Source organism: Balaenoptera ricei, chromosome 6 (assembly GCF_028023285.1).
Source record: "Balaenoptera ricei isolate mBalRic1 chromosome 6, mBalRic1.hap2, whole genome shotgun sequence".
Taxonomy (NCBI): domain Eukaryota; kingdom Metazoa; phylum Chordata; class Mammalia; order Artiodactyla; family Balaenopteridae; genus Balaenoptera; species Balaenoptera ricei.
Window position 1 is genome coordinate 47,343,030 of NC_082644.1, and position 17,987 is coordinate 47,361,016.

Genomic DNA, 17,987 nt, shown 5'->3' on the forward strand with positions numbered 1-17,987 from the left:
TCATTACTGGGAATCTAAGCCAGTCTCTACTGGGCTCAGGAAGGACTTTATTTAAGAGACCTTTAGTCTCCTTTTTTTGGCTGTGTTGGGTCTTCGTTTCTGTGCGAGGGCTTTCTCTAGTTGAGGCAAGTGGGGGCCACTCTTCATCGCGGTGCGCGGGCCTCTCACTATCGTGGCCTCTCTTGTTGCGGAGCACAGGCTCCAGATGCACAGAGACCTTTATTCTCTTTAAGAAAATATATTTTTAAAAGTATGTCTTTTCTTCAGCACAGTGTGAGTATATGGTAAATTTAACCACACCAAGTAAATCCCACCCTTTTCTTCTCTTTCTTTTTTTTTTAAAATTGTGAACTAAGCAAATAGGTCTTTTTTTTCCTTTTTAGAAATTTATTTATTTTATTTATTTATTTATTTATTTATTTATTTATTTATTTATTTATTTATTTATTTATTTTTGGCTGCGTTGGGTCTTCATTGCTGTGCGCGGGCTTTCTCTAGTTGCAACGAGCGGAGACTACTCTTTGTTGCAGTGCGCGGGCTTCTCATTGCGGTGGCTTCTCCTGTTGCAGAGCACGGGCTCTAGGTGCACAGGCTTCAGTAGTTGGGGCGCACGGGCTCAGTAGTTGTGGCTCACGGGCTCTAGAGCGCAGGCTCAGTAGTTGTGGCGCACGGGTTTAGTTGCTCCTCAGCATGTGGGATCTTCCCGGACAAGGGCTCGAGCCCATGTCCCCTGCTTTGGCAGGCGAATTCTTAAGCACTGCGCCACCGGGGAAGTCCCTAAATCCCACCCTTTTCTATCCTTCCACTCTTTTTACTCTTTCTTACCACCAAGTGTCCTCTTCTGAATGGTGATGTTTTGAGTCTGTGAAATGAAGAATCCTTGTGGGTCTCTGCTGTAAACACCTGTGCATTGATCAATCACTGCTGTTGCTGCCACTGCAGTATACCAGCTTGCATGCAATATTTTCATCTTTGGAATATTTACTCCTGTTTTTAATGCTAGACTGTCCACACTGGTGACTAAAATATGCAAATGAAACAATGAGAATGCAACTTGAATGGATACTGAAGAGCTAGAAATTGATGGGGAGTGATGGTTATGCAACGGACTTCTGTAAGGCTGCACCTGTTTGTACTGATTCATCTGTGTTCAGAAATAACCTGGGTATTTTAAAGCTCTGAAATCATACATGCCTTTGAAGATTAAAATGAGGCAACACTGTCTCTCCCAACTAGTCTACAATGTAACAGTATGGCAGCTCAAAATTGAGGAGGTAGATTAGTTGGACCAAAAAAAAAGAAAAAGGCAAGATGGCTTCTCAGGCAGGAATCTCTCCAATTTTTGGATTGTTTTGTGAGCAAAGATAGTACCGAATGACTAAGCAGGAGTAAAACACTACATAAAGGTTGATAGAGTCACATTTTTAGGCACAATCCTTTTATTGGAGCCTGAGAAGGTTAGGTGATGTTGAATTTATTCACACACACACACACACACACACACACACTCACTCACTCTAAAATAAAAACCTAATCTACTTTTATTCAATATTTGGAGTGTGAGAGGAGGGTTCCATGGACTATTCTAGCCATAAAGAGAAAAAAATAGTGGGAAGATAATAAATCAGGTGAGTTATTCTTTAATTCTGAAGAGCTGGAATTTTAGGTAACACATGGGAAAGGACAGCCCATTTGAGAGAGAAGTTGGACAGATGTCTTGACTTTTTAGGACAGCCCAGCAGTTGGTAATATCTGACCTCAGTGTGTAGGCAGTGAACTTACAGGTTGAGGTAGAGTCCCCAAATAATGAAAGATAGGAGGTCCAATTTGGATTCACTTTTGTCGTTTCACTTTGATGCAAAGGGTTCTTCATTCACTGTCACTTATTCATTCATTCAGCAAACATTCGGTGAAGTCAGCTCTGTTCCAGGCACCATCCTAGCTCCTGGGACCCCAGCAATGAAGATGGCATGGACTCCCTCATGTGGGGTCCTTCTGGGGCCCCCATTTTCCTCATGGCCTTCCTGTAGTGAATTGCCCTGCCAGCTGGTCCTGCCAGGAGGAGTGCTTCATCCCACAGAGGAGACATTAAACCTCCTTTCCCCGACCAATATCTCTCTGGTCCCTCTACTTTCTGTCCTGCCTGCCCTTCTGTACCTCCAACGTCTCTAGAGGTGGTCACAGCTAAAGAGGACGCATCTCTCAGGAGTGGATGGGAGAGCTGTTTCATTTCTTCCTTAATCCTTGGTGAGGAGTCTTTGATTTTTCAACTGATAAGTCAGAAGACATCAGTAGGAAAAGAAAAATAAGAACTTTTCTTGCCAGTGTTGCTTAGTTACCTCGTCAACATTCCCTTGCAGCCCAGCTGAATGCTCTCTGCATATTTTTATAGTGCACATGTTTTATTGCTATAATTGATCTATTTAGCAGAAAATATGGAGAACACATGGAGCGCCTGTCAATTTTATGCTGTTTATTTGAAGAAATTTATGCTGTTTATTTGAAATTTAAGAGAATTTTTCTCTTCACTGTCTTTTTCATTCCTAACCTGAGTAATACTGTGAAGGAATCCCATCATGATCCATGTTGGGGCATTTAATGTTGTAGCTAAAAAAGCAAAAGCCAATGAACTGACCTCAAAACTAGACAGCAAGTTGTGGACTTTTCAAAGGCAGGGCTCAAGTTATTTTTTTTGTTTTTTTGTTTTTTTTTAAAATAAATTTATTTATTTATTTATTTATTTATTTATGGCTGTGTTGGGTCTTCGTTGCGGTGTGTGGGCTTCTCATTGCGATGGCGTCTCTTGTTGCGGAGCATGGGCTCTAGGCGCATGGGCTTCAGTAGTTGCAGCACACGGGCTCAGTAGTTGTGGCTCACGGGCTTAGTTGCTCCATGGCATGTGGGATCTTCCCGGACCAGGGCTCGAACCCGTGTCTTCTGCATTGGCAGGCGGATTCTTAACCACTGCGCCACCAGGGAAGCCCAGGGCTCAAGTTTTAATTAACTTTGTGTCCTTGGTGCCTAGCCCTTTAGTAAAGGTTTATTGGTTGAATGAGCAGTTAGCTTCAAACATTTCTTAAGAACCAGCATTGTAGTGGGTGTTATTCATAACATAGAATTTGCTATAGTTTTTAGCCGCAGGGCAAAGCTGGTGACTTGTTCTTTTCTTTCTGGAGACTGGACAAAGACAGAGAATAACGACAGTGTCGTTGCTAGTCCCACATTTTATTTAGCCAAAGCAGCTATTGTGCCTGAGGCTGCCATGGCCGTAGCAGCAGCCATAGTCCATGTGGCATTTATGACAAGGTCTTCGCTGGGAGCCTCCTGGGTTCTGGGGCTGTGCTATCCAAATCAATCCAGATCAAGAGACCTGCTCATTGTCACTATCTTTCAAGGCAGTTGTATTCAAAACACTGAGTCTCTCATTCTTTTTCTCACATACACACACGCACACTCAGCTGATAACTAGGTTTATGAAGCCAACTGTTGACAAAACAACAAATGGAAGTTTATTTAGTCATCCCCTTCCCCAGCCAGTAGGGCAGCTCACTAACCCAGTACTCCTCAAAGCATATACTTCTGAGATTTTGTTGAAATTCAGGCTCAGGTTTACTAGGTCTGGGGAGAGGCCTGAGAGTCTGCATTTCTAGCAAGCTCTCTTAGTTAGATCAGGCCTTGATACTTAAAGTGTCATCCGTGGGCCACTTGGGATTTGGCATCACTTGGGAACTTGTTAGACCTGCAGACTCTTAGGCGCCACCCCAGACCTACTGGACCAGAACCTGCATTTTAACAAGATCCCGTGTTCACATTTGAGAAGCACTGCTCTAACCGTGTAATAAGCCTACAGCGTCAATTATGGGCAAGGGTCCTGCTGGGGCTCTGGGTTGAAAGTAAGGTTAGATGGATTTCTTTTTTTTTCTTTTTTAAACATCTTTATTGGAATATAATTGCTTTACAATGTTGTGTTAGTTTCTGCTGTATGACAAAGTGAATCAGCTATATGTATACATATATCCCCCTATAGATGGATTTCTTGTTGCCTTTTTACTTCAAAACTCTTTTGGGTACCTGCCTCAGTAGAGCATCTGACACTCAGATAAAGACACGGCCAGATGCCTCTTTGTTCAGTCATTCAGTGGTGTGATGAATTTGTTTTTATCCATCCTGGAGTGCCATTGTCTTTAAACACGAGGGCCCACTGACCAACCTATCCCTGCTCCAGAAAACTTTATTCTAGACAGAAAAGTTTGACCGGGAGAGACATGTCTGAGCATGTTAGAATGATGAACACATTTGGAACAGCATTAGGAGATGGGAGTTTCTGTTTCCTCATCTGTAAGATGCAGATAATAATACCACCTGTTCTAGCTTCCTTTATAGGCTTGTGAGGAGCTTTGACATCTACATGTGAAGGGGCTTTGAAAACATAAGGATGTTCATGAGATTTTAAAGCAACTTTAGTGAGAAAAAAAATCATATATATTTCAGTACTGGAGAGGTCTGGATTCAAAATTTAGCCTTACCATCTACTAATTTTGTGATTTCTGCAAAATTATTTCATATGATTGAGCCTCAATTTCTTTTTATATAAAACGGTCATAAAATCATCCATCATGCAAGGTTGTAGTGAGGATTAAAATGTTAATAATATACGTAAAAATCTGGTGCATAGTAGAGTTCAATAAATGGTAGCCAAGAGCAGCACATTAAGGGACTTGGTTGAGAAATAATCTTACAAAGATTACTTTTCCCTCAGGTAAGCCTGTTACATTGGAGCAAAAAGGAAGAGTGACTTTAAAGCTGGTTAAAAGTGTGAATAAACAGCCATCCATTTCAAGAGATTGATATCTTGAAGTTTGTTTTCTAAGTATCTCTGGAAGAAAAATTCCCAAACCTCAAACAAGGTTTTTTTTAAATTTAAACATTAGTGAGTACCAGCCACTGGCGGGCTTTGTGATTAGGAGGATTTGCTATGATGATCTGTCTCATTCACACGCTCTCAACAGAGGTGCCAGAGGGACTTGGTAGTGTCCATGAGAGCCTGGCACTGGTACGGAGGAAGGTTTCCACACTGGTGTCTGTGCACCCAGACATGCCAGGCCCTGGGGAAACAGCAGAATTAGTGATAACGAGGGTCATGTAAGGTGATTAGATTGCTCTGAGGACCGTGGGAATTGATGGTACCCTCATTATCAGAATAACAGAACAGCAAGTCTTACTTACTGGAGACATGAGGGGGCAGCTGTTGGATTGTTGCTGCTTTACTGTCAGCAATTAAACATTTGCGATACAGAGGGACTTGTCTATTTTAAGAGAAAATAAACATCCTCGTCCTCCTTTCCCTATCTTCCCAACCTCTAGCTCATATTTTTATTTTGGAAATGCTCTTTGAAGGCCCTCAGCTTTCTTAAGTCTCTTTTCAGGCAGGCTAGGCCTTTGGGATGGTATTCTTTTTTTTTTTTTTAATAAATTTATTTATTTATTTTTGGCTGCACTGGGTCTTCGTTGCTGTGTGCGGGCTTCCTCTAGTTGCAGTGAGCGGTGGCTACTCTTCATTGCGGTGCACAGGCTTCTCATTGCAGTGGCTTCTCTTGTTGAGGAGCACGGGCTCTAGGCATGCAGGCTTCAGTAGTTGTGGCTCGAGGGCTCTAGAGCTCAGGCTCAGTAGTTGTGGCGCACAGGCTTAATTGCTCTGTGACATGTGGGATCTTCCCGGACCAGGGCTTGAACCCATGTCCCCTGCATTGGCAGGCGGATTCTTAACCACTGCACCACCAGGGAAGCCCGGGATGGTATTCTTTTGAAGAAGAGATTGCCCCCTTTCTCTCCCTACAGTGCGCAGAGTTTGTGTGGTGATAACCTTCCTGGTGATCTTCTGAAGTACTGTGAATGTGATTTCACAGACAGCCAAAGGCAGGGTGTCACATGACCCGCTTTTCCACACGGATCTCTTTGAGGGGGTGTGTACACTCGAGGCCAGGTGAGGAGGGACAAGAGCGCCTCACTGATAATATGACCTTGCAGTGAAAACCTACTAGGAAGAGGGTGGGGTTAAGAGGGAGGAAGTGAGCCCACCAAGGCTGCAGGGTGTGGCCAGAAGAGGCCTTCAGCGGAATAATCAGCAGTTCTGAGTGTAGAGCACAGCCTGTGAGAGGCAATCGGAACGTCTTAGCTGGTTTTTGGTTTTGTTTTGCCAGAATAACTTACGGTTGAATGCATCCCCGAGCCGTGTTTGAGTGTGGGTGGCTTAGCAGAGGAGGGGATCAGTGGATCCTGCTTCAAGTCCATTTTCACTGATGCCATGATGGACTCTTCTGACTCTGGCCACAGCTGTTGGCTCATTTTGCTAGGGTTTGACCCATGAACAGATCAGTGATCTCCTCTCTGTTTCCAGGCCACAGGCCATCGTCTTCACTTCCAGCCAGTCGATACTTGTGGTCTTTGGGGAATACGTGGGTGGAAGCTCTAGGTAAAGGGGCTTCATGAACCAGCAGGAGGGACAGGTTGAAGAGCATCACTTTTTAGAATGTAAGGCTGCGTGGAAAGAGCATTTGCTAGCAATCAAAAACTGAATTTCGATCCTAGCCATGTCCCTACTCACTATGGGACCTTGTTCAGCAAGTAATTTTATCTCTTGGAGACCCAGGGATAATGATACCTACTACACATCTACTACACCTATTCTAAATCTGCTATAGATCACACCAGAATTTTAAAAGGGTCAAATGAGGCGATGGAGAAGAGAGCACTGAAGACTTCGAAGCTGCCCTGTCCAGTATGGTAGCCACTAGCTGCGTGTGGCTTTTTGGATTATTAATTACTTAATTAAGTCAAGCAGTTATTTAATTAATTAGAATGAAATAAAATGAAAAATTCAGTTTCTCAGTCCCAGTAGCCACCTTTAAGTGCTCAGTAGCCACCTGTGGCTAGTGGGTACCACACTGGGCAAAAAAGATACAGAACATTTGCGTTATCACAGGAAGTTTTATCGGATGGTGCCTCAAAGCACCATTTAGGATGTAAAGGATGGCATGTTGTAAAGGTGATAAATGCTGTCATAGTTAGGGGTTCTTAGAAAGAAACAACCCACTCAAGTTAGCTGGAGTAAAACGAGATATTTGACTAATTCAAGAAAAATGTATGTATCCCAAGGGTTGGAAACACAACTAGGCTTCAAGAGGAAATGGAACCAGTTCCTAGAAGACTATCAAGAACAAAAGAAGCTACTCTCTCCCCACTGTCTCTCTTTCTCTTGTCTTCCTCTCCCTGTGGTCACTTGTGCCCTTGTCTCTGTTTCTCTGTCTGTGCATGGCTTCTTTCTTTCTCTCCTCTTCCTCCTTCACTTCTTCCTCCTCTTCTTCTCAACCCATCCCCCTTTCCTCCCTTCCCTTTCTGCAGACCAGCTTTCTCAACTGTACTACACATGGTCCAAATAGGGCTCAAGCAGACCCAATTTTTAAAAAAATATGTTTAAGTATCATTGATTTACAATGTTGTATTAGTTTCTGGTGTACAGCAAAGTGATTCAGTTATACATATATAATAGTTTGCATTTGTTAATCCCAAACTCCCAATCCCATCCCTCCTCCCCCTTGGCAACCACAAGTCTGCTGTCTATGTCTGTGAGTCTGTTTCTGTTTTGTTAATAAGTTCATTTGTGTCATATTTTAGATTCCACATATAAGTGATATCATATGGCATTTGTCTGACTTACTTCAGTTGGTACAATAAACTCCAGGTCCATCCATGTTGCTGCAAATGGCATTATTTCATTCTTTTTTTATGGCTGAGTAGTATTCCATTGTATATATATATATCACATTTTCTTTATCCATTCATCTGTCGATAGACATTTAGGTTGTTTCCATGTCTCCATGTCTTGGCTATTGTAAATAGCGTCAAGCAGACCTAATTTTCATCACTTCTCAGGGATAATGCCTAACAAAGGCTGGATCCTGATTCCAAGTTCCCGGGGAACCCTGCTGGGTGTGATAGCCACCTCTGCTCCAATCAGCTGTATCCAGGAGGATGGGGGTAGTGTCCTTATGCTTACTCAATAGGGGCAAGCGGGGGGGTGGGGCAGATGCTCTAAAAAGGAGCATATGGGGATGTGTCATTGACTAACATGATCATCCTTAACACCTGGAGCAGTCCATTGAAACTATGATCACACAGGGAAAAGTTCCCAGAGATTTGATCAAGGCCATGAAGAAAAAGGGTGTGATACTTTTCCTCCTTTGGCTATTTGGTTATACGATTTGATCACCAATCCAGATTCTCAGGGGTTTGGCTTAACTTCCATGTCCTTATACCTGGATGGAAGTGGGCACAGCCAGAAGTGAGATGCAAGTCAGGTCTAAGCCTTTGTCATTTCTTAAATGCAAACGGGACACTAATGAGACCCTTTTCTCTCCTGCATTTAGGAAGAAACATGAGGTTCCCCTGGAAATCATTCAAGAGGAAGATGGAAGGGGCTGTCTAAAAAGAGATTGAAAGCTGCAGACCGCAAGACTGGGGCCAGAGGGCTGGCAGTGGAAAACCCTGTTGGGTTGTGATCTCTCATTGAAAAGTCCCAGTTGCCTTTTTGCTTCCTGCAGGAGGAAGGAAGCGAAGGAGAAGACCATGTCCATAGCCTTGAAGCAGGTGTTCAACAAGGACAAGACCTTCCGGCCGAAGAGGAAATTTGAACCTGGCACGCAGAGGTTCGAACTCCACAAACGGGCTCAGGCATCCCTCAACTCAGGCGTGGACCTGAGGGCAGCTGTGCAGCTACCCAGCGGGGAGGACCAGAACGACTGGGTAGCGGTGCACGTGGTGGACTTCTTCAATCGGATCAACCTCATCTACGGTACCATCTGTGAGTTCTGCACTGAGCGGACTTGCCCTGTGATGTCGGGGGGCCCCAAATACGAGTATCGGTGGCAGGATGACCTCAAGTACAAGAAGCCGACTGCACTGCCAGCCCCCCAGTACATGAACCTTCTCATGGATTGGATTGAAGTCCAGATCAACAATGAGGACATATTTCCAACGTGTGTGGGTAAGTCCATGACCAGCTTCCTGGTTATTTTGTCACTTCCCACCCAGGCTTGGAAAGTTTGCAGAGGCTTCTTCTGGGACTGCCTTTGAATGCTGGATAGCACCTATATCAGTGTTTCCCTAAATTCCATCACTCACATGTCAGCAATTTCTTTTTCCGGATCTAAGGACCTTATTGAAAAAAAAATCATTTGTAGACCACTTAGAATTATTTTGTAGACCTAAATAGTGGGAAACACTGGCTTGATGAAAAGTTGGATATGATCTTATTGGCTTCCTTAGGATTAGACTCCAAACCCACCCAGAGCTCCTGGTAAAATTTTTAATTTGGAGCTAATTAACTAGTTAGTTACATTAACTCTGGTGCAATTATTGGTATTGTCTCTCAGGGTAAGAAATCCCAGTGTGAGAATCCGTGGATTTGTTTGGGAATCAAGCAAACAGGCAGTTGGCATTTTGAAGAAATAAGATCCTGGCATTCTCTTCTTCCCTCTCCTGATCATAGGTATTAATTTCAGTCTGTACTATTAACCCTGGACCCTTGTGTAGCTGCTAGACCAACCCGGACACCTGAAATGCAAATGCTTTTGTTTGCTTTGTGCTCTGAGCCATAAAAGTCTTTAAGGGGAGAGACCAGACCTTTCCTATCTCTTATATTTCTTTATGCTGCTGATCATTGAATCTGCATGCCTGGCAGGTTGAAATTCAGAATTTAGTTTTTAGGGCCTTAGGTTCAATAAGGATGAGCATTCTCTTCTTTCCACTGTTGTACCTGTGACACCTAGCATGGTGCCCTGGAGCCTTTTAGGCACTCAGGAACTATTTGTGGAATGGTTGAAAAAATACTTATGCTGCTGGAAAATATTATTGAAAAGCTATGAGATAGTTGGGGTATTAAAAAAAAAAAAAGCGTTTGAAACACATTGCTGAAATCACCTTTAGATGGGGCATGTGTGTCCCCATGTGGCATATGGAAAGTTGAAGTGGGGTGTATGGAAGTAATTACATTTATACCAGAAAAAAAATGTGTATAAATTGATTAGGGCAGTATGTCCATCTTGAAATATTCAGCACACAAACCAATCTGCTCAGAATCCTCGTGTTGCCTTGACTTGTGCAGTTTCCTCATGTACTTTCTGCTGTCCCTTGTTAGGGCAGGAAGTGGGGTGTATGGCAGCACAAGCCCCCTTGGTTGGCTCACCAGCATAGGAGGAAGAAGGCAGGTTTCAGAAACTCCCCTGGCTGTATAATTGGTGCCTTGGAGGAGTAGCAATTTCCTAGGTTCATGTCTTTTTGCACTTTCATTGACTGTCAGAGGCTTCTTTTGGAACTGGGAGGAATTTGTCGTTACCAAAAGCATTACAAGCAACTGCCAATGCTCTGTGCAGAACATACGACAGCAGTAAAGGTAAATAAATGTGGGCAAGGATCTCTCCTTGCTGCCCTTCCCCTTCTGTTTCTTTGATGCTTTGAACTCTGGGCACTTCTGTTCTCTCTGGCAGTTGTGGTTGCCACATAGAGTTGCTGACCAGAAATAACATCACAGAGCCTGGTGTGTTACTTAAGAGTGAGGAAGCTTCTGGCCGTCTCCCTGGAAAATAGAACATCATAGGTGATTTTAGACTTTGCTTGGAGGAAATCACTGGATTGCCGCCAGATCCCCCAGAGCAATTGACTTTGCTTTCTTTTTCTAGACGGTCTCCTTAGCCATTCAGTGTGCTTGGGGAACGCTCACCTTATCCGAATCCTCTATTTCAGCTCTTCCCAATCTGTGCCGCACAGTACAAAAGTGTTCTGGGAGCTCTTAATAGGTGCACTGTGATATTTTTTTTCTCCCATGGAAAAATAAGTTTGGGAAATGCGGAGTGAAATTGATTTCTTTACTGCAGGACTTTAAATATACTAATGTGCATTATACATCTCCAAGAAAAGAATACGTTAGTAAGTAGTGTATCCTAATTTGAACCTGGTACCTTTTTTTTTTTTTTTTAATGGAACACTATTAGCATCTTTGGGGCAATGTTCATCTGTATAGAGTTGTCAAACTTTTCTTTGTATCAGAATTACTTGGACCTTCTTCTCAAAATGCAAATTCCTTGGTCCTCCCCCTCAACAACTAAATCAGAATCTCTTAGGTGAGGCCTAAGAATCTGTACTTTTAGTAAGCCCCTCCCACTCCTCTTGTTTATTGTAACCACCCAGAATGCTTTTCATCCTCCCCAGAAACAGTTTGTTTCTTACCTCTCTGGTTTTATCCATGTCATTCTCTCCTTTGGAATCCCCTTCTAGTGAATTCTCATACATCCTTTATACCATCTCAGACTTCCCTGGTGGTCCAGTGGTTAAGACTCCTCCGTGCTTCCAGTGCAGGAGGCGCGAGTTCGATCCCTGGTTGGGGAACTAAGATCCCACATGCTGTGTGGCGTGACCAAAAATTTTTTTTAAAAAAAATGAACTTTATACCATCTCCTCTGTGAAGACTGTCATCTTTTAGAATATAAGCCCCTTTAAGTTATAGAATATGTCTTATGCATTTGAATATCCCAGCACTAAGTCCAGTCCTGGTGCCTTATAAGTTGTTGGATGGATGGATGGATGGATGGATGGAAAAATAATCTTTATAAAGTTCCAGCATGTGTATGGTGCTGGTGATCAAAGTGAAGTTAAACAAATGTCTCTGAATCTCTTTATCACCATTCCTGGCTATTTCCCGTACCTTGCCTTCCACAGGGTTTAATTTTGTCTGTTTAACTTTTCCAGGGTTAAAATGTTAGGGGTCAGTAAAAACCACCACCATCCACCATCACCCTGAGGGTCTTCATTAGTATCCTGCTCACCTCTGCTATTTGTCCTCAGACAATACTGTTGCTGTCTTGGCAAGAACTTGTCTTTTAGGAGCCGCTTTCTCTATGAGAATTCATTTCCTCCTCTTCTTCCTCCCCCTGATTCCAGCCTACTTTCCTTCTTTTTGATCTTGGTGCTGCCATGAGTCATTATCATGGAAATGATCAAGATGTCTGTCAGGATAAAGTAAAAGAGGAATTCCCAGCCAACAGCAGACCCTGGGTGGATGAGAAATTTGGGAGTTCTGCTTAACGTTAACGGCTTTGAATCCTGGGCATATTTCTGTCTTCTTGCCTGGGAATTGGGAGGGTTTGAAACTTCCCCTCCTCCCCACTGTGATCCGAGGAACTAGAACCGGAAAATACAGACAGATGTGAAGGCTTCACCCTTAGTTAGGTATTAAAGGATATAAACAGCTGTTGATCTCTACCATTGAAACATGGAGGAAAGAAAAGCTTTCATCTGTTTCTGGATTCTGGTTTAACTCGGATGCCCGGGCTATTTCAGAAGTCGAGCCTTCTCAGTTGGGAGAATACCAAACAGATGTGGCTCCCTCGTGAACCAGAGTCTCCTCCAGTCTCCCTTGATCCTCTCCAGCTTCCTTTGTTAAAAAGCCAACAGATGTTCCTGCAAAAGCTCCCAAGACAGCAGTAACTTCAGAAGCAAGGGCCACCTCCTCTTTGATTGTATCTCTTTAGCCACTTTTAGAGGTAACGTTTGAAAAATAGAAAGCACAGCCACCCACTTTTTAAAATTCCATTGCCTGTCTAATTACAATAATTTTTATGTTCTAGCCCCCAGTTTCCCTGTTTTTCTGTTATATAATAGGACTTAAATCTCAGATCTGACACTCAGAAAAAAAGGAGTGGAAAACTTAGCGCTCCTCCAACTCATGTTTTTAAAAAGGCTTTGAGCAGGAGGAATTTAAAAAATAATGACATGATCTCACCTACCTCTATGGTTTTAGAATAAATGGGTGTCAGGGAAGGGGAGAGCAAGGAAAGGAAGCAAAGGAAGGGAGAGAAGCCAGGAGGGAACTCACGTGTATTGAGTTTGCTAAGTGCCAGGCACTATACTTGCTACTGTTAATCTTTCTTAATTCTTATAATAACTGAATGAATTAAATATGCCGTTTTACCAGTTAGGAAGCTGACATTTAAACAAGCAAAAGGTTTCCCAAGGTTGCACAGATAATCAGTCATTTAGAAGTCAGGGTTTGAGCTCAAGAGTGGCCAAAAATCTATGCCCTTGTCACCCACTACCATTTATAGCATGAATTGTTATTCTGCAAATTTCCTTCACATGGTGAAAGACTTCTCAATCATGGTTTTAGGAGGTTGTGTAGGGTGGGAAAAAATTCAGAAAAGCTGATTTTTGGTATAAATTTTAAATAAATGATTCTTTTCTTTGTTTCTGTTTGTCCCTATTTTATTATTTTTTAAAAATAAGATTCTTTTTTTAAATATATTTATTTATTTATTTATTTTTGGCTATATTGGGTCTTTGTTGCTGTGTGCCGGCTTTCTCTAGTTGCGGTGAGCGGGGGCTACTCTTCATTGCAGTACACACGCTTCTCATTGCAGTGGCTTCTCTTGTTGTGGAGCACGGGCTGTAGGGGCACGGGCTTCAGTAGTTGTGGCTCGCGGGCTCTAGAGTGCAGGCTCAGTGGTTGTGGAGCACGGGCTTAGTTGCTCTGCAGCATGTGGGATCTTCCCGGACCAGGACTTGAACCCATGTCCCCTGCATTGGCAGGCGGATTCTTAACCACTGCGCCACCAGGGAAGCTCTGCCCCTGTTTTAAAAAATCACGCCTGAAATGCCTGAGGAATGTGTCCATGAGACTACAGCTGAGTTTCCTCCTCTCTCAAAATATTGTGGCAGGAAACATAAGGCTATAAAAATGTCCACAGGGATGAGATTTTCAGACATGGGATGTTGGGGAACTGAATTTATTATTAGCCTTTAAATTTTAACTTTTTTATTTTCTATTGTCTCCCTCCTGGTTTTTTATTTTTATATAAATCTATATAACACTCGTAAGACAGCATGTATGTCAACAAAATATATTTACAGTGTGGTAGGACTAGCCCTGGGCTTGTAGACAGAGACTAGCTCTGCTATTACAAGATGCTCTGTGACATTGGTAAACACATAACCTCTGGGCTTGCGTTTCTCTGTGTAAAGATTCTGATCTCACAGGACTGTTGTAAAGATTAAATGAGGCCGTGTGAGTAAAAACACCCAGCCCAGAGCCATAAGCCCCTATAAGAGGTGCTAAAAAACAAATGTGTGTCAGCTGCCTCTCTCTCTGCATACGTTTCTACTTAACTGTCAACCAAAACTCTTGGAGCCCACTAGATGATTTCTGAACGGTATCCCCAGAAAAAAAGCAAGACACATTGTAAGAGAATCAACGTGATTTTTAAATAATCGTTGCTGAATTGCTCTGTGATGGGAGTCATAAATACCTTCCAAGACTTTGGGAAATTTCAGTGTTTCTCTAGGAGCTAGACCAACTCCTGGTGTCAGGGATGAGTACTTAACTCTTTAGACAGAAAGCTACTAGGAAGGATGGTTTTGCTTGGTTTTCAGAAGACTGAGTACTGAACGTGCCCACGTCCAGTGTCAGTCTGGCAAACCTCAGCAGAGACCGGGTGCAGGTTAGCTGGGGAAGAGCGGAGATAGCTTACTAGTCACATCTGGCACAAGCCATTCATTAAAATCAGTGCTGGGTGAGCTGCCCTGGATTTGACCTTTCAGGAGGACAGGGAAAGAGTTCTCAGTGCCCAGGAATGAAGCCTCCAAGATAGCCTTGTGAACTGGCAAGTTTTTCTAAGACTCTGGAAACATGTTTTGCCTTTGGGATCTGATAAACTGTTTGGCTCCCTAAGAGTTTACTCGTTGGGAAGGCATCATAATAAAGCTACAATTTTCTGAATACATACTACCCTCCACACTTTACCTGCATCATATCGCTTTATCTGTAAAATAACCCCGTAAGGCGGGTATTATGAGGTCCATTTCGCAGATGAAAAAGATGAAGTAACTTGCCTAGGGTCACACAGGCAGAGCTAGGATTCAGACCCAAAGTAGCCCAACTCTACAGGCCGTGCTCTCAGCTACTCCAACGTCTCGTGTCTGTGATGTTCTTAGCCCAGAATCAACATTACCCTTGATTTACCCCTACCTGTTGCATCACATGTTAAATCCTCTTTAGGAAATGTCCTACGATAAACCCAGCATTCACAGGGAAGGATGTGAAAACAGACAGGGCGGTGCATCCGATGCAAATTGTACTGGGTCCTTACTGATGAGAACTCTTAAAAGTTCTGCTGGCGGTAAGAACTTGCCTTCTCTAGATTCTGATGCTACCCTAGTTTATTCAGTTGTCTATTCATGGAAACCATGCAGAAACAGCTGAATCCACTCTTCCTCACCCGCTGGCTGCCGGCGAATTGATGGGCTTTTGTGGAGGGATACAGTTCCCTACTTCCACCTTGTTAACCCAATACTGCAGTGACTTGGTGGCTGAGTTAATAAGAATGGTGGTAAATAACCACCCCCACTCAACAAATCCCAAGAGATACCTCTGGAAAATGGTGAGGGCCATCATTGTGCTAAGAAGCAGCAGGGAAAAGGAGTGGAGAGGGGAGCCCAGAGGGCCTAGAAACTGCCCTGTAAGTTAAGGCTAATTACCTGCTGTCCCCACCTGCACTGAGGTCTCCATTACTCGTGCTGTGTAATTTTAATGAGCCATATCTCAGATGACAAGTCGTTACATCTCAGCATCAGCTGGGAAGGGAACTGGGCTATATGATACTCAGTGGAAAACAGAGATGAAAAATAAAGGCTGTAATGGGGGTTGGGGGGTATATGCTGCTTTCTCTCGGTTGGTGCTTGTAGACATGGTGCCCTACCTTAGTCAACGAAGGCTGCCTTGTGAAGGTCAGTGCTGCACGGATAGGCAAGCCAGCTCAACACCAAGCCTTAGGGGATGTGGAAATAACATCGGGAAGTGCAATGGGATGGAGAAAAACGAGTTAACCAGAACTCTTGCCCAGAACAGACATGGAGTTGGAAGGAACAGTTGCATAAAACACTTGAAGTGGAGATGAGATCCCCAAGAGCACGCTGGATTATCACTGACCTGCCAGCTGACTTTTAAAGAGCACAGGTTTTTGTTTATCTGAGTAGGGCGTATCAGCAGGGCCCTGACACCAGAGGCCTTCTCTCTCTGCCCTCCCCACCAGTCTCTGCCTCCCCTCTAGATAGAGAAGTTACCCTTAAACAGTGTCATTTTGAAGAGAGGTTGAGTTTTTGTCCTGCCCTAGATCTCCATGTGTGGAGAGTGAGTCTCAAGCTTTTCTTTTAAAAGACCTTTGTAGGTTTCAGGACAAGTAGTATCTGTTAAGGCCTCTGCATATAAGAACTTTTTGGTGTTTCATCTTTAAAAAACTCATGCTAAATTCATCTTCTAAATGATAATTCTATCCATGTTTTCCTTCATGTAATCATGTGTTTCTCTTAAGTCTTCTGATGAAATGGATGCTGTGGGAAGATGAGCCAGTTTGGGAAGGTGGGGTGTTGGTAAAAAGGAACAAAAGCATTAGTCTCTGTTAGACCTGAGTTTGAATCCCAGTTATCAACTTTTAGTAGGAAATTTTCACTCTCTGGGCCTGTTTCCTCGTCTGTAAAATGCATATAAAAGGATCTACTTCATAGGACTGTTGAGATAATTAAATAACATGCTACGTTTAAAATACTTAGCACAGTGTTGAGACATAGACTAGGTATGCTTTCGATGTTGTCCCCTCAATATCACATGGTATCAGTGTGATGAATTAGACTTGGCAGGTGAATTAAGGTAAGATAGGAAAGAAGGTAGGATGAAAATCCATACTTCTTTCAAGTATTTGGCTGTGGAGTCGATCCACATTCCCTTCATCTTCTGCTATATCTTACGGAACCTTTAGAAGAAATAGTAAACATTCATGGGATGTTTAGCTTGGCCTTGACGGCTGGAACCAGGTGGGTCCCCGATGGAACTTGAGAAGATGTTCACATGAATAGCATATGAGGCCTGCACAAAGCCAATCCCACCTTCTTGTTTCTGCTACAGGGTGCAGCATCCAACATAACGCTCTGCATCAAGTAGACACATGGTGAACTAATTACTACTATGTAAGTGTAAATTGATTGATTCATGCTGTATAGTTCATATTATAGAACAGAAAATTCCTGAAAATTGTGAGGCAGTTGAATTTTTGTCATTTGGCTGATATTTTCATTTCTCAGAGAGAATTTTAAAGAAAGCTTGGCAAAGAATCCTTTTAGTGTGTGAATACCTCCTTAGTGATATGTCTAATTGATCTTTAGAGCAGGCCTTTGGAAGTTAAAATGTTTGTCTTCATGCAGAGACAAACTGGAGTTGTTAGTTCTCTCTCAGGGAAAGGAAACATTCTTCAAATTAAGCAATAGGTTTTCAGTGTTTCTATATCGTCTGGCCCGGGATCCTAGGACTGGAGAGCAGTGATGAGTTAAGGGAGACTCTCCAGCTGATAGTCAAGCGTTCATTCTGCTGTCACCCCCGGAATTCTGCCAGCAACAGCTGGCTCCTGCCTGGCTTCTGGGCCAGCTGAAGTGAGGGAGCCCTAATGCCTGGTGTAGCAGTGCAATGGAACCCCAACGTCTTAGGACCTCCAAGAATTACTTGTGGGTGACTTCCTTCAACATTTCTTGGTTGCCTGGCCCAGCCAGGGAATCCTACCATGGCCTCCAGGAACAGAGGGAAGAAAGTTGTTGGACATTGGGAATTTACCTGTTCCAGCCTTCAGATAAACCATTCATATTTCACCATCCCAAAGTGGGGGTGGGGTGGGGTGGGGTGGGGAAAGCCTACAGCTGAGGGCATCTGTCTTTCTGTGTCTTTGAAGAGAAATGTGAGCAAATATGTTAATGATATGTACCAAAGTCCCTGTGAGCAGTAACTGTCATAACACATGGATTGTGTTATGATGGCTTTATTTTGTTTTCCAAAAATAGTGTACAGGTAAGGTTTCATCATCAGCCTGGGTTCAAATCTGTTCCTCTCATGGCTTTGG

General features: G+C 43.2%; 1 protein-coding gene across 5 annotated transcripts in view; it reads left to right on the forward strand.

Annotated features, from left to right (window-relative positions):
• Positions 1 to 17,987, forward strand: part of MOB3B (MOB kinase activator 3B) — a 225,480-nt gene that overhangs the window by 72,465 nt on the left and 135,028 nt on the right. For all 5 annotated transcript variants that reach the window (XM_059924630.1, XM_059924633.1, XM_059924634.1 and 2 more), the window contains exon 2: positions 8,427 to 9,043. In XM_059924630.1, the coding sequence (XP_059780613.1) occupies positions 8,626 to 9,043 (418 nt within the window). In that variant the 5' untranslated portion in view covers positions 8,427 to 8,625. The remainder of the gene's footprint in view (positions 1 to 8,426; positions 9,044 to 17,987) is intronic.